At 35.3% G+C, this 16,036-nt stretch overlaps 1 protein-coding gene across 1 annotated transcript in view; it reads right to left on the reverse strand.

The window, feature by feature from the left end:
- LIN28B (lin-28 homolog B) overlaps positions 1-16,036 on the reverse strand; it is a 135,105-nt gene that overhangs the window by 64,416 nt on the left and 54,653 nt on the right. The window contains exon 3 of the mRNA XM_037844492.1: positions 2,553-2,737. Within this exon, the coding sequence (XP_037700420.1) occupies positions 2,553-2,737 (185 nt within the window). The remainder of the gene's footprint in view (positions 1-2,552; positions 2,738-16,036) is intronic.

A 16,036-nucleotide genomic window follows, 5' to 3' on the forward strand; every position in this document is an offset into this window, starting at 1 on the left:
TCCTATTACTAAAACTGTCTAGGAAGAAGAAAACTTAAATCATTAATAACCATGGAACAGATCAACAAAGTTATCAAAGATCTTTTAAACGTAAGGAGCAAATCATTCCCATGGTAACTGTTCCAGCCATCAGCTGACAAAGATCCATTTCTTGCTATTACACTGTGGCATCTTCTTTTCCCATTGTTTAAGATTCTATATGGAGTCTTTATGCTTATTTGAATATTTTGTTACAGTTTATCTCTCTCATTTTATAAAACAAGTAGCACACAAAAAGCTGGATTTGCTAATCCTAGTGACAAAAATTATGGCATGACAAACTTAATAGAAAGTTGGAAACCACCAGTTCCACCAGTCAACTGAAATATTCTTTTCAACTTCACTAATGACTTTTGTGTTGCTAAATGGTTGACTCAGTGCTCATTTTTACTTGATCATTTAACCATCAGCTTAGCTATTATAATAGCTATGATAGTTGTTAACTCTAACACACCTGATACCCTCTCCTTCTTGAAATACTTCCTTTCCTTGGCTTCTGAGGCAAAACCATCTCTCAATTCTCTTTTCCTCCTTCCTTAGTGTCCTTTGCTGTTCCTCCTATTCTTCTGACCTCTAAATACTAGAATGCCCAGAGCTCAGTCTCCAGTCGTCTTCTCTTTTCTATGTATCCTCACTGACAAGTAGAAAAAAAAGAAAAAGTCAAAGTCTTTACAATGATTGACAAGGTACTCCATGATGGGATGTTCTGCTACCTTCTCTACTCTCAGCTTCCACTACTCTCCAATCCAGCACACATGTAAAAAATGCTATAACTATATATTAAAGATTTTATCTAAAAGACATGAGAAGATAAAGCATTTTTTTTTCACTTTTTACTTCTCTTTATTTGTATGTATGTATCTCTGAAGCTTTGTATGTATGTATGTATCTTTGCTTTATTTGTATGCATGCATGCATGCATGCATGACCTTTCTCTCTCTGTGAACCACAACCACTCTAACAGGTAAATGTATCATTAAACTTGCACATGTTTTCATGGACTTTCTTTTGTACAAAATGAACTCCTAAAATGTACATGAAAACTGAATTTATTCCCTTACTGGATGGCTTTTCAAATCTGTGGGGAAATATGGACTAGGTAATAAATGCTGTAGAGAAACCAACTAGCAAAATGAAGAGAAAACAAACACTAGATCCTTACAGTCCTCTCTTCAACAAGTAACATTACAAAGAGTAGAGGTCATTAAATTAAAATAGAAATTAATAAAAATGATATAAAAATACAAATAAATACGGTATATTTTTAACTTTATAGTTTTGTAGTACCCCAACTACAACAACAACCAGATAGCAATGTAAGTCAGAAAGCATTAAGGAGTCACAGACTTGTCTATGCAAACATTCAAACTTCAATATTCTTTTTAAAAACCACTATAATTAAAACCAAAATATATTTCCCAAGCTGAAAAAACATTTCCCATTTGGAACAAAGGTCAACTTCCTAAATATACAAAGAGAAATTACAAATCAATAATACAAATGAACATGTCAATAGAAAAAATGGTCAAAGGACAAGAAACATGCAATTCTCAGAAGAAAAAATTAAAATTAACTTATAAAAATATATTCAACCTCATGAGTAATTGAAGGTGCACAGAAAAACGAGATACCTCTAAAACTATGTAATTGGAAAAGATTAAAAAATGACGACATTTAATGCACATTCTCACTTTTGGAGGGGTTGCATATTGGCCCTAATTGTTTCCAGAGAGCTCTTAGGCAAAGATATCAAAAATTTAAAAATGTATATTTTTCAATCCAGAATTTTTCCTAATAAATATTTATCCTGAGGACATAATCAGACAACTTTTCAAAAACGTATATATGAGGATTCCTATTGTGGTGGTGTTGATAAATTCAAAATACTGAAATATATTAAATTAACATAGCTTTTGTTTAAATTAAATTTTGGTACATTCACACAGTGGGAATTTAGGCAGGTACTAATAATTCACATGAAAATGCTCCATTATATACTGTAAAGGAAAAGAAAAAAGCAAATTTTAAAACAGCATATACATTATGATTCCTACCTCTAGTTAGGATTCTAAGTAATTTTTTCTTACTTCTTTATAGTTTTTAATGTTGTTTGAATTTTGTATATATGAATTACATAGAAGTCAACAAGTGTATTTTCATTTGAAAAAAATGGATTGGATGTTGTCAATTTTTGGATTACAGAGGGGCACCTTTGTCTGTTGATAACTTCTTCAATGCCTCAATTATGGTCTCAAAACATTCCAGTGGATCTGGTGGTCACTGCGCCATGCTGAATGCTCAGTTCAGAATACTCTGCAGTTCCTACTACAGGATATAGCCTATATTTCCAACATATTCTACTCAACTACATGCTGGTGGCATTTTATTTTTATTTCATTTTATATTTTGGTTAGACTATATAAAGTCCAATAAGGTAATAAAAATATAAAGAAATTTTCAGACATTTTTTCTAAATACAATAAACTCATAAATTAACAAAGTAAAATATTTACCTATCTCCCTTTGGTTTTCTTTTTTGTAGTGTCTTCCCTTTGGGTCTTCTTTCGCTTCCTAAGCAGGGGCTCCCACCAGGTCCTGTTACCCGTATTGATTCAAGGCCTTTGGAAGATTTCTTAAATGTGAATTCCACTGGTTCTCCTTCTTTTAGGCTTCTAAATCCTTCCATGAATAATTTGCTCTGTAAAGAAGTTTTTTTTACAAAAATGGGGAAAGGAGTTTGGGGAGGGAAAGAGAGAGAGAAAGAGAATCATTATCATTGCTTTATAAATCATCTCTATAATTTTAAGATTACCGCAGAAAGATGATCTCTGTTACCCATTACAAAAGTATAACATTATTTTTGGTGTGTGTATGGGTTTGTTTGTTTTTTAAAGTTCAGTGAAACTTACACCATTTTCAAGTTTCCTGTTGCAATGCTGACAGTAGGAGAATAAACTAACACTGTTTTTTGGAAGATAATTTGGCAATACTTACCACAATTTAAATGAGCATACCCTTTGACTCAGTAATTCTAATCCAAGGACTCTCCTACAGACATGTTCATACTAGGGTTTGAAGAAAAACCTATGTAAAAATTCACGGCAGTATTCCCTGGTAAGAAATTACATCTACTTTTATGTCAATAAATGGGAAATTGATTAAATAAATTATAGTAGAGCTACATAGTATAGTATTATTGAACCATTTAGAGAAGACCTTTTAAGATCTACCTGTTTTGATGTGGGACAACAAGCAGGTAATATTACTGAATGAAAAAAAAAGTAAGTTTAAAGAACAGTGTGTTTTTCATGATGCTGTCTACCTAAAAAAGTTTTTAAAAGATATATGTTTATCTATGTAAATATGGGATTTGGAACGACAGATGCTAAACCCTATATGTCATTTTCTCCTGTTGTTTTCTGGAAAAGTGGGAAAGCTTTCTGATGTACACATTCTTCATTGTTTGGGTAGATCTTTATAAACTGAAAGACAGTTGACTTTTGGAAAGAGCAAGTTTCCTGATTGTAAAATTGTTACCTTGGTTTCAAATATTAATTGGCTCTTTCAATCCCTACTCTTCTAATCAAAGTCAATGTGCCAGTTCAAAACAAGCTGAAAATAATTAAATTGTTAATCTTATTTATTTCTTCAGTCCTTTTTGTGTATATTTTATAGCTTTAAATTGGAATATTATGTAGGTTTTAAAGACTTTTCTGAATTTGGTGTCAAAAGGAAGAAAATACTGAATATGGGGTTCAAGTCCAGTTCCTCAGATAAATAGCTGTGTAGCTTTGAATGGGACATTTAATCTCTTTTCTGTTTATCTGTAAATTCAAAGGACTTGAGTTTCCTTGTGTGTGCCCTGAGGAACAGTGGTTCTGAAAGAAGCGCCATGAAAAAAGGGTTCGTGGTAAAATAAGTTTGTGAAATGCTGTAAGTTATTTCTCCTCAGGTAAGTCATAATGCATATTAGCATAGTAAAGTCTCTGTGCCCTTCCCCACCCCAAATAAAAATCTTGATTAATTATGTTGAACACACCAGCAGTTTCCCAACCTAATTGACCCCTCAGTCCCCTCCTTTGTAAGTATGGTGACTAGTATACTTGGGGAAACATTGGACCAGAAAATTTTCACTCCTCCTAAGTCTCTGATTGTAAAAGCTGCTTAAATAATTACATGTAACCAAATAATTACACAGAACAAATCAAAAACACCAATTCAAAACTTACAAAAGGAGACTATTCGTTGTGAAACCAGCAACTAAGACAGCACATGAAAACAGTGCAGTATTTTTAACTTGTTTCTAGAAGAAGTGCAGGTGACCTAACTTTGTGAATTACTTCATGCAGAACTCTTCAACTTGAAAGAAGCTTTTCTGCTTTCTGATTCTATGCAGAAATCAGAAAACAATATTCACAACTGCTTACACTTTTTCCAATAACAAATTATGGTTCTAAAAGCTTTTTGAATATTTCCAAAGAATTGTCTCATTTTTTTCTATTATATCTTCTAAGCATTTTGCTTACTAATTATAAATAGTTCTTTTGCTTTTACTCCCTTTCTTCCTTCCTATTTAAGAAAGTAGATTATTTCTCTTTTAAATTCAGATGAAGTGGTGCAAAGGTAAAGTACTGAAATTATTAGAACAAAAGGGCAGCAGTTTTAAAGGGAGCTATCATATGTTCATGTTTTCTTTGTGTACTAACAATTCCATCACTTATTTATTTCTTCACAGTTCCTATTATACCTACTTAATTTGATTTTCCATTATGATTTTTGATAGGTATCATTTGTAAGTGATGTTTTTCCCAACCTGAAATAAAATTCCAGCTCTTACGGACCACTAAATTCTGGCTATTCTTCAAGATATCCTGAAAGAATACTTTTCTTTTATTCTTTTCATATACCGCCTTCCTTCACAAATTGGTACACAAAGCAATTTAGATTCATAGTACTTGGATAACTGATATTACAGCATCACTTCCTTCCCTACTCCACAGCATCCTCCACACATGTGCATCCTCTGACTAAATCGTAGACTGTTATTCTCCTGCCTCAGAAGTCTACAATACCTCTCCTAGATTGTAGGTGAGAGCCTTCATGATCTCATCTCTCATTACATTTTCCTTTCCCATTACTCTAACACACAATCCCTCTATTAGTAAAACTAGCTGATGTGTATTTTCTAAATATGCATCATCTTTTTTAATCTCTGTACTCCAGTTTAGGCTGGATAGGCTGCACTTTCCTAGTCATAGCTGTCTATCAAAATCTTACTTGATCACTTACAAGTGATCCTTTATGCAATTATCCTTAATCTCCCCAAGTTGGAAATACTCTCCTCTTTTATGTAACTGATTCTTCTACAGTTTTTATTGTACACTGCTATGTAATGTAGATATTTGCGCATGCCTTACATCTAATTTCTCTTTGGAATATATCTTTTCATGAAGGCCAGGGACTATGAAAAATACTTCTTAGTATTTCCAAAAGTACCTAGCATAAATCCTTGTTAGTAGCTATTACTTAGCAAATATTTTAAAAAGAATGATACATTTAGCATCAGTAAAATCCTTAAGGATTTTTTTAGTCCAAATCCATTTTGGAAAAGAAAAAAAAGGTAGCCTGATCTTTAAGGGTTAAGTGAACTACTGATGCAAAGTCAAATTTTCTGGTTCCTACTTCTACTATATAAAATAATGTGTCTTATTTTTAGTGTCAAGTGACACTGCATAAAAGTACATTTGGAATAAAATGCTGACAGGATTTTAATGGCTTATTGTAACAAAATTATTCTCTGACTCCAATCAGGAGTTAATATAGATCTGTTTTCCTTGATCTTCCTTCTTCTACCTATATTCTCTAAGGAAACATCATCCCCATTTGATATGCCTCTAAATACATGATGTTTTGCCTGTCTAAACCAAGAATGCAGACTTTTATTCAAATCTACATGTACGACCAATATAAGCCAGGTTATTTTGTGTTTGGATTTATATCTTCATCTGGGCCACCTGTTTGGGCAAAATAGAGGTTTATTCTCTCTGGGAGTGAATCACAATTATTAAATAAATAACAGAACAAAGAAATGACCAAATAAATGAAAAAGCAACATTTAGAAGAAGCTGTTGAAATGCCTACTAAGATATCACGCACTTAAATGGGACAAACCAATTTTGAATGTGCACATATTATGCTAGCTCGCTTAACACCTTTGATTACTGTTCCTTGTCCTCCAATCAAGTAAGGTTCCTACAATGGCTTGAAACTGCGTACTACAGAAAAGATCATGTTTTTTTTATCCATTCCTGTGGATGTAGACCTATTGTAGGTGGGCCCTTTTAAGTAGGTTATTTCAACTGAGATGTGTCCCACCTCATTCAAGGTGGGTCTTAATCCTCTTACCGAAGTCTTTTGTAAGATGATAAAACACAAAAAAAAAGCCCCAGAGAAGCTGACAGAGAAAGGACAAAAGAAGCTGAGAGAGACAGAAGCTAAAAGAGAGAAACATGCAAAAGCTCAGAGAGGAAGCCACTGAAGCCAGAAGTTGGAAGTAACAAAACCCAGGAGAGAAGGGAGAGACCAGCAGACACATTATGTGCCTTCCCATGTGACAGAGAAGCCCTGAATCGCCAGCAGCTTTTTCAGGAAGACGGTATCATCCTGCTGATGCCTTAATTTGGAGATTTTTCACAACCTCAGAACTATGAACTTGTAAGTTTATAAATCCCCATTGTAAAAGCCAACCCATTTCTGGTATATTGCATTTCATAAGCTTTAGCAAACTAAAACAATTCCCTTTTTTCTCACTTCCCTTATTCCAATTTTAAAAGATTCACTGTTGTACGGATTTGTTTCAGAATTATAAAAATGGTGGCTTTCACTCTCCTTACTCCTCCCAACCCTTTAAAAATGACTTTCAAAGAATATGGAGTCAAATAAGAGCAGTCCAAATGCTATACTTTATTTGCCAATTATTTCTACCCAGGACTCCAGCTAGTAATGGGATTACTTATCTCTTTTGGTACATGCTTTTTTCTCTCCAACTAGATTGGTAAGGCACCAAAGTCTAGTTACAGTTTCATATCCGATTCTCCTTAAAAATGGGAAACAATTTTGTTTTCTAGGAAGCATAAGCTGACTTCCAGTTCAAGACAGCAGAATGAATGGACATGTGCCTCATGTTACTAATTAAAAGCCATCAAAATGATAGTAAAATAATAAAAAGAATTAAACCCACAATAAAGAAGAATATGAAAGGGGTAATATCAACAGACAAGATAATTCAACAAATTTCTGGAAGTTAGAAAGAATGCTGACTGGTTAACTCACTTGGAGCCATATCCTAGAAAACTCACAGAGGGGGATGCAGTAGAGGTAGGAACCAACATCCCTACAAGAGCCCTAGAGAGACAGTATAATACGTACACAGTGGGTTTGAAAACTGGGGGATCAGTGAAAGATTTGTATATGGACTAGATGTCCAATCTACTCTCCTATCCCATTACTCCCCCATACACACAAGAAAACAGCCAAACATTAACCCCAAGGCAAATACCCCTTTTCTAAATAGACTAAAGGAAATATGTGAGCAATTGGTGGAATTGTGGATCCAGAGCACAAATCACCATTCATTCTGACAATGAGGAGGTCACCAATATAAGAGGTGGTTACCTATCCATTCAACCTAAAATCATTGCTACCCCTCAATATTATCCCCCATTCATATATTTGAAAAATCAATCAAGAATCACAAAATATGTAGCATAATTAAGAAAGGCCAAGATAAATGTGGGAACAAAAAAAATTAGATACATCATTTAATTAGTATCTCCAGAGATAATCTGAAACAAAATAACACCAATAAAACAAGAACAAAAACAGCCAGAGAATACAAAAGCACTCTTAGAAAATTAAAAATGACTGCTGAAATTAAGTAGATTGGAAACAAAAGATTAGAATATATCTCAGATAAAATAAACAGTCAAAAAAATTTAAAATACACACTAGGAAAAAAAAAGAAATACAGAGTATGAATGTAGGAGGACAAATAATCAACTAACCAGAGTTCTACAGAAGGAGAATAAAGAAAATGGTGGAAGAAAAATTGTTAAGTGAATAATATAAGAAAAATTTCCACACATAAAGGGAACACCAAGGACGAGGGGTCTATACTGAGTGGAGGCATTATGGAGGCTTTTACACATGAGGTACATTTTTAAGGGCATGAAGAAAGAGCAAAATGTTGATGGAGGTGGAAGAGTAATTCAAACTGAGCTAATGGTTTAAACATGTGCCTGGGAGGGCAGGTTAGTTAATACATGCTTGGAGATAACAAGTAGCATAATTTAATTTAAATGTAACATTTGTGAAGGAAGTGACCAAAAATAAGGTTGGAAAATTTAAGTTAGGGCCAGATAATGGAAAGAATTGATTGCCATCCCTAAGCAATTTATTGTCTAAAATGGAAATCTGATTTTTTAGAATCAGCATGATGATATCCATGTTTCAAAAAAATATAACTTCTTTGACAATATCTTGGATGTTCAGAGATAGAAAGAATGTGTTTTGGTAAGTTTAACAGTCTTAGCAAGAAATTGTCGCAACTGCGCTAAAAAACCAAAGGAGGGAATGGTTTTGAAAAACATTTCAGGAGCCAAACATATCACCTGCTATAAGTTATTACTTGCCCCATGTTAAATGAATGGGGATGCTGTATTACTAACACACGAATCTTTTCAAGACTGCTCCAAGTGCTTTCTCACAGAAGGATCATCTAGTACAGCACTCTTGGGAGACAACAAAAACTCAGGTTCTGGTCATTTTTTTTTTACAACCATTCTTTGAACAAGTCAATTAATATCTTGATAGTTGACTTTCTCTATAACAACGATAAATTTAAGTGATTCCTATCAATCATTAGGCAATACAAGGATGCAATAAAAAATTAAACTGTAGAAGAATTTAAGTCCAACAGAGCTAGATGTTATAGGTATACTGTGAGAAAAGAGCAGATTTCTGGAAAAACAGCTAATAGTAGTAGCTGAGGAGCTGAGAGAACTCAATGAAAATTCAAATATATTCTGGTTCTTCTGAATCTTTTTATGAGGCAAAGATTACTATACAACCATAATATGTAATTAGGAAAGGGCAATTACTAATTGCTATCCACATGCAGTGGTAGAGAGAGGAGTAACGGCCAGGACTCTTAAGGACTCCATGCTTTGGAATACATGCCAACATATGCTGGAGATCATTAAGCCTGAAACATACAGAAGAACACAATAGAAAGATCACCGGATGAAGGGTCAGTATATCTGGGTTCTAACTTGGTTCATAATTAATGTGTTATATAACCTTGGATAAGTTGTTTATCATTTGGGGATCTCCATCTTTTCTTTTTCAGTTACAAAACACAGATCTCTATCTTTTTAAGATTTTATTTTTTTTACTTATATAACTTTGCTTGATCTATATGGAATAGATGGAAATGTGAGAGTCAATGCTGAAATTTCCCCTCATGCATTACTAATATTTCCCGATTCACTGAAGAGGAGCATAATTTTAGTTCTTAAATCCCTTAAGAAGAGAAGATAAAAGAAATACAGTCGCATTTAGAACTCAGTGTTTCCTGAGATTTTGACATAAAAACTAATAAAATCTAGTCTATCTTCAGTCAAATTATAAATTTCACATGACTAAAATCCAAAATATGAGATTTTCCTACTTATCTTGAATATCTGAGGAAGCGGAAGCTTTAGGTAAGCCACTCTATCTGGCAACACTTACTGAAATGGCATTTAAAAGACATAATGGAAAGCATTTAAATCTTGACCATGCAACTCACAAGTTAAGTTGTATAACTGTAGACATGCTAAAAACAAACAAACAAACAAAAACAAAAACAAAAACAAAACTCTGTGCCCCAGCATCCTTATCTATAAGCTAGGGATATTTTCTATGATAATAATATCTACTAACAGTTATCGTTTGATTCCAAACAGTGCTTGGCACACTGACTAGTAGCTTAATAAACAGCATATACTATTATTTTAAGTATTAAGTCTGCCCTTCTATCTGCTCACACAGATACAGAGAGATGGAAGAATACAAACATATATTGACAACCTACTCAATAATAGGCATGGGCTGTATGCTTTTACCTGTTAACCCATTTAATCTAGCCTATCCCTACCCCTAGCCCACTTGGGCAAACCCAACTATATTAGCGGATTTCAGCTTAACCATTATCTCCTCTTCAAAACCATTCATGATGTTCTCAAGCAAATACAGGCACACCTTTCCCAGTACTTCAATTATACATATTAAATATCACCACTTTGGGAACTATTATACTGCATATAATGTGTCTATTTTCTTATAAGGCTACAGGTTTCTTGAAGGCAAATATCATAACTTTTCAATACAAATGTCCATCAACAGATGAATTATTTATTGGAATGTGATTCAAAGAGGGAAATTTTCAGTTGTATATATGTTAGTATAATAAAAATTTAGAAAAAGCATAAGACTGTACAACAAAAACAGTTCATAACCCTATGTAAACAATGGACTACAGTTAACTAATATAATTATAAATATAATAATATTGTTTCATCAATTGTCACAAAGGTACCAGACCAATGCAAAGTGTTAATAATAGGGAAAAGTGATGGTGGGGGTGGGGGTGGGAGGGGATATGGGAATACCGTATTTTCTGCATGGTTTTTCTGTAAAGGAACAAGTTCTTATAAAAAAACAGAACTGAGAGAGAAATTTATACCAGTAAGATAAATAGAAAGATAAAAATTATAAATATTTGTAATTCCACAAATTAGACCAAAGATCAAATAGATCAAAGAAGCAATCACAAGGAATTTTTAATTAATTTTTGAACTTTTTAAATTTTTAATTAAAAAACAGTACATTAAATTTGTGGGATGCATCTAAAACCATCCTTAAAACCATTTTAACATTTAAAAATTTAATTGCATATATTAGAAAATAAGAGGTTTTAAAGCAATGGCACAAGATTTCACCTCAAGAAGCTAGAAAAAGAAGAGCAAAGCTAACCCAAGTTTACTAGAAGAAGTAAATAACAAGAATAAGATATATAATATAATTATATATATAAAATTATATATATATATTATATATAATAGATAAAAAGTAGGAAATTAAAAAGCCAAAACTGGTGCTTTCAACAAAATTGATAAACCCCTAAAATGAAAAGAGAACAGAGAGCAAACACAATTATCAAATCAGGAATCAAAGAAGGCCTATTAATATCAATCCTACAGACATTAAAATGGATAATAAATGAATACTATGAATAAATTATTGTCAATAAAACTGACTACTTAATGAAATGTCTAAATTTTTAAAAACTAAGGACTTACCAAAACTGACAAAAAATGTAATGGAAAATAATAACCAAAAATCTATTAAAGAGGTTGAACTGATAAATCAAAGCCTTCTCACAACCAAAACTCCAGGCCCAAATTTTCATAGGTGAATTCTACAAAATATTTAAGAAAAAAAAAAATATTAGTTGTGATGATTAAGTTTATGTGTGAACTTAGCCAGGTTATGGTGTCCAGTTCTTTGGTCAAACAAGCACTGGCCTGATTGTTACTTTAAGGGTAACTCATGGATTTAAATCATCAGTAAGTTGATTGCATATGTAGCTGCTTTCATCTACAATCAACTCAGGAGACTGCCTTCAACAATGAGAGATGTCTCATCAAATCAGTTGTGGGCCTTTAAAGGAGACATGATGATTTCAGTAGTCAGAGGGACAATTCCCATCTGTACTTCAGCCAGCCCGCTTCTCGTGAGGAATTAACTGGAAACCTTCATCAGAGTTACCAGCTAGCTGCCTTCCCTACCAAATTTGGACTTAACCACCCCCATATTCCTGTGAGTTAATCCCTAAAACAATCTCATAATGTATGTGTGTGTGTGTGTATGTATGTGTGTGTCTATAAAATCTCCTGTTGGTTCTGTTTTTCTAGGGAACCATGATTTTGTTACCGGGAGTGGTTCTTGAGAAACAGAATCTGAGGATGAGATTTCCGACTTGGTTTGGGGTTTTGGGAATTGGTTCTCTAACCTGATTAGATTCAAAAGCACTAATGACTATATTTTCAACAATCAAGATGGCACTGACAATCCATGGCATGAGTTGGCAATAGAGATATGCAAAACATCACCACTGGATATGGTTATCTCAATGCTTATAACAGGCAAGGCTGTGTGTGAGAATGTTTTGACACCTTAACAGAGCTTTGTAAGATGTTGGCCAGTTGTTCCTAAATATGCTGGATACAGTCGTAAAAGAAAGGCACAAGCTCAAGACTTTAAATTCCCAACCTAAGCACCGCATGAAGGACATAAAAGTTTCTACGTGTGCCTTGAAAGAACATTTTATTTTGTGTAGCCATAGACTTGAGATTTCTTAACACCAGACCCAGAGTCTCATTCTGCAAGTGGCCAAATTGCAACATCATTGAATTCCAAACCCTACAGGGTGCCTGCTGTAAAAGTGATGAGAAAGGAATGGGGTCCTGAAAACTGGAATGGGGACATTTGTGCAGAGAATTATAATGGTGGGGACATTGAAATCCTAGATTCTGCTGAGTCTTTGACAGATAAACCTGTAATGGTTTGCCCTGAGGAATCGGCCACCCAATCTCCAATCTGCCCTGAGGATTCAACCATCCAACCTCCACGTGAAGAGATTAATCCTGCTATGCCTGATAAATCTGTAATCACCTGCCCTGAGGAAATAGTCCTCATACCACTGTCTGAAGAGATTAATCCCTTTTTACCAGATGAAACTGCAATGGAATGCCCTGAGATAACTGGCTTGCAAGACACTTCTAATTCTTCTCATGACCCACCCCCACCACCTCTCTTTTCTTCCAGACTGATAATTAAGACTGAAGTCCCAACAGGGTCCAAAAGGTAAGGTACAAAGTTTGATACATCAGGAGGTGCTACTACACTCCAAAAGAACTGCATGATTTTTCTAATTTATATAGGCAAAAATTAGGAGAACATGTTTATGAATCGATATTAAGGGTGTGGGATAATGGTGGAAGGAACCTAAAGTTGGATCAGGCTGAATTTACTGATATAAGCTCAGTAAGCAGAGATTCCAGATTCAATGTTGATGCTCCAGGGCTTAGAAAGGGCTCTAACACTTTCTTTACCTGAGGTCAAAATGCCAGAACTGCCAAGGTATAATGTTGATGAAGGGTTCCAAAGGCTTAGAATGACTGGAATGTTAGAATGAATTTATCATGTAAGACCTGCTCACCCACCCCAGGAATGTCCAGAAGACATAACTTTCAGCAGGACTGTGAGGAATAAATTTGTGAGACTAGCTCCATCATCTCTGAAGAGCTCTGTGGTTGCTCTTCTCTGCAGGTCAGATACTGTGGGAGCTGCTGTCACTGAACTGGAATCTTTAAATCCAATGGGGATGATTGGATCAGACTTGGGAGAAGCCAAGCAGCAACACTTAATTGCCAAGAACGAGGTAGATGTGGCTACCATAATGGACAGCAGACTCAAAGCAGCAACAAGATCTTGACTCACAGAGACCCAAGATATTAGCCAGTAGATCATGGGCTACCTAGAATTAAAATAGATGAACAGTTTACAAAATTCTTACTTGATCTGTGTAAGCAGAAGGATTCTAGGTCAAGTGAACAAAAGCGTAACTTGAATTACAAAAATAGAGAGTCACAGCGCCTTAATCAATTCCCAAACTTGAGAGAGTTGACAGATCCAGAGCCCCTTTAATAAAAGGAAGACCAGGTCCCCTCAGGAAAGAATCCTGTTCCACTGCCAAAAATTTGTACTGTTAATCTTCCTCCTTCCAGCCTTCTCCAAAGAGACATATGGCCTTTTACCAGGGTAACTGTACACTGGGGAAAAAGGAAATGATCAGACATTTCGGGAATTGTTAGACACTGGCTTAGAAGTGACATTAAATCCAGGAGACCCTAAACTTTACTGTGGTCCACCAATCAGAGTAGGGCTTATGGAGGTCAGGTGATCCATGGAGTTTTAGCTCAGGTCCTCCTCACAGTGGGTCCAGTGGGTACCCACTGTGTTATTTCCCCTGTTCCAGAATGCATAATTGGAATAGACATACTCAGCAACTGGCAGAATCCCCACACTGGTTCCCTGGTTTGTGCAGCGAGGGCTATTATGGTACGAAAGGCCAAGTGGAAGCCACTAAACTGCTTCTACCTAGAAAAATAGTACATCAAAAGTGATACCACAGATCAGACACCCAGGGGAGTGAATCTCCCTGGTAATGTGGAATATGACTCCCAGGGAGGAATATAGTCCCGGCATCGTGGGATGGAGAACATCTTCTTGACCAAAAGGGGGAAATGAAAGGAAATGAAACAAGCTTCAGTGGCAGAGAGATTCCAAAAGGAGCTGAGAGGTCACTCTGGTGTGGACTCTTACGCACAATATAGACACCCTTTTTAGGTTCTAATGAATTGGGGGAGCTGGCGGTAGATACCTGAAACTATCAAACGACAACCCAGAACCCATGAATCTTGAAGATGATTGTATAAAAATGTACCTTATGAGGGGTGACAATGGGATTGGGAAAGCCATAAGGACCAGACTCCTCTTTGTCTAGTTTATGGATGGATGAGTAGAAAAATGGGAGAAGGAAACAAACAAACAAAGGTACCCAGTGTTCTTTTTTACTTTAATTGCTCCTTTTCACTTTAATTAATATTCTTGTTATTTTTGTGTGTGTGGTAATGAAAGTGTCAGGGATTGATTTTGGTGATGAATACACAACTATGTAATGGTACTGTGAACAATTGAATGTACGATTTGTTTTGTATGTCTGCATGGTATGTGAATATATCTCAATAAAATGAATATTTAAAAAAAAAAGTGATACCACATTGCTGGAGGGATTGCAGTGACTAATGCCACCATCAAGGACTTTAAGGATGCAGGGATGATGATTCCCACCACGTTCCCACTCAAATTTCCTATTTGAATATTGGAAGATGACACTGGATTATCGTAAACTTAACCAAGTGATGACACTCCAATTGCAGCTGCTATTCCAGATGTAGTATCACTACCTGAGCAAATCAACATATGCCCTAGTACCTGGTATGTAGCTATTGATCTGACAAATGCTTTTTCGGGTGCCTGTTAGTAAAGACCAGCAGAAGCAGTTTGCTTTCAGGTGGCAAGGCCAGCAATACATATTCATTGCCCTACTTCAGGGGTATATCAATTCTCCAGCCCTGTCATAATATAGTCTGCAGTGATCTTGACTGCCTTTCCCTTCTACAAGATATCACACTGCTCCATTATATTGATGGTCTTATGCTGGTTGGCCCTAGTGAGCAAGAAGCAGCAACTACTCTAGACTTAAGGCATTTGTGTGTCAGAGGATGAGAGATAAATCCAACAAAAATCCAAGGCTTTACACTTCACTGAAATTTTTCTAGGCATTCAGTGGTGTGGGGCATATTGAGATATCTCTTTTAATGCAAAGGATATACTGTTGCATCCCTCCTACCACCAAAAAACAGGCACAATGTCTAGTTGGCCTCTTTGGATTTTGAAGGCAACATTTGGATATGCTACTCTGGCCCATTTACCAGAAAAGCTGCTAGTTTTAAGTGGGACCAGAATAAAAGGAGGCTCTGTGACAGGTCCAGACTGCTATGCAAACTGCTCTGCCACTTGAACCATGTGATCCAGCAGATCATACAGGTGGATGGGTATGTGGATTGACTGAGAAGGGACATGAGAGATCTTTGTGGAATGATGGTAATGTTCTATATGAGGGGTTCAGGTTACAAAATTGCAGACATTTGTCAGAGTAATTGAATAGTGCACTTAAAATTGTGCATTTTATTACTTATCAATTTTACCTCAAAAGAAGAATTGAACTCTAGTTAATGATATGCATGTAGCAGTTAATATGGAAGAGTGA

This window comes from Choloepus didactylus, chromosome 7 (assembly GCF_015220235.1).
Source record: "Choloepus didactylus isolate mChoDid1 chromosome 7, mChoDid1.pri, whole genome shotgun sequence".
Taxonomy (NCBI): domain Eukaryota; kingdom Metazoa; phylum Chordata; class Mammalia; order Pilosa; family Megalonychidae; genus Choloepus; species Choloepus didactylus.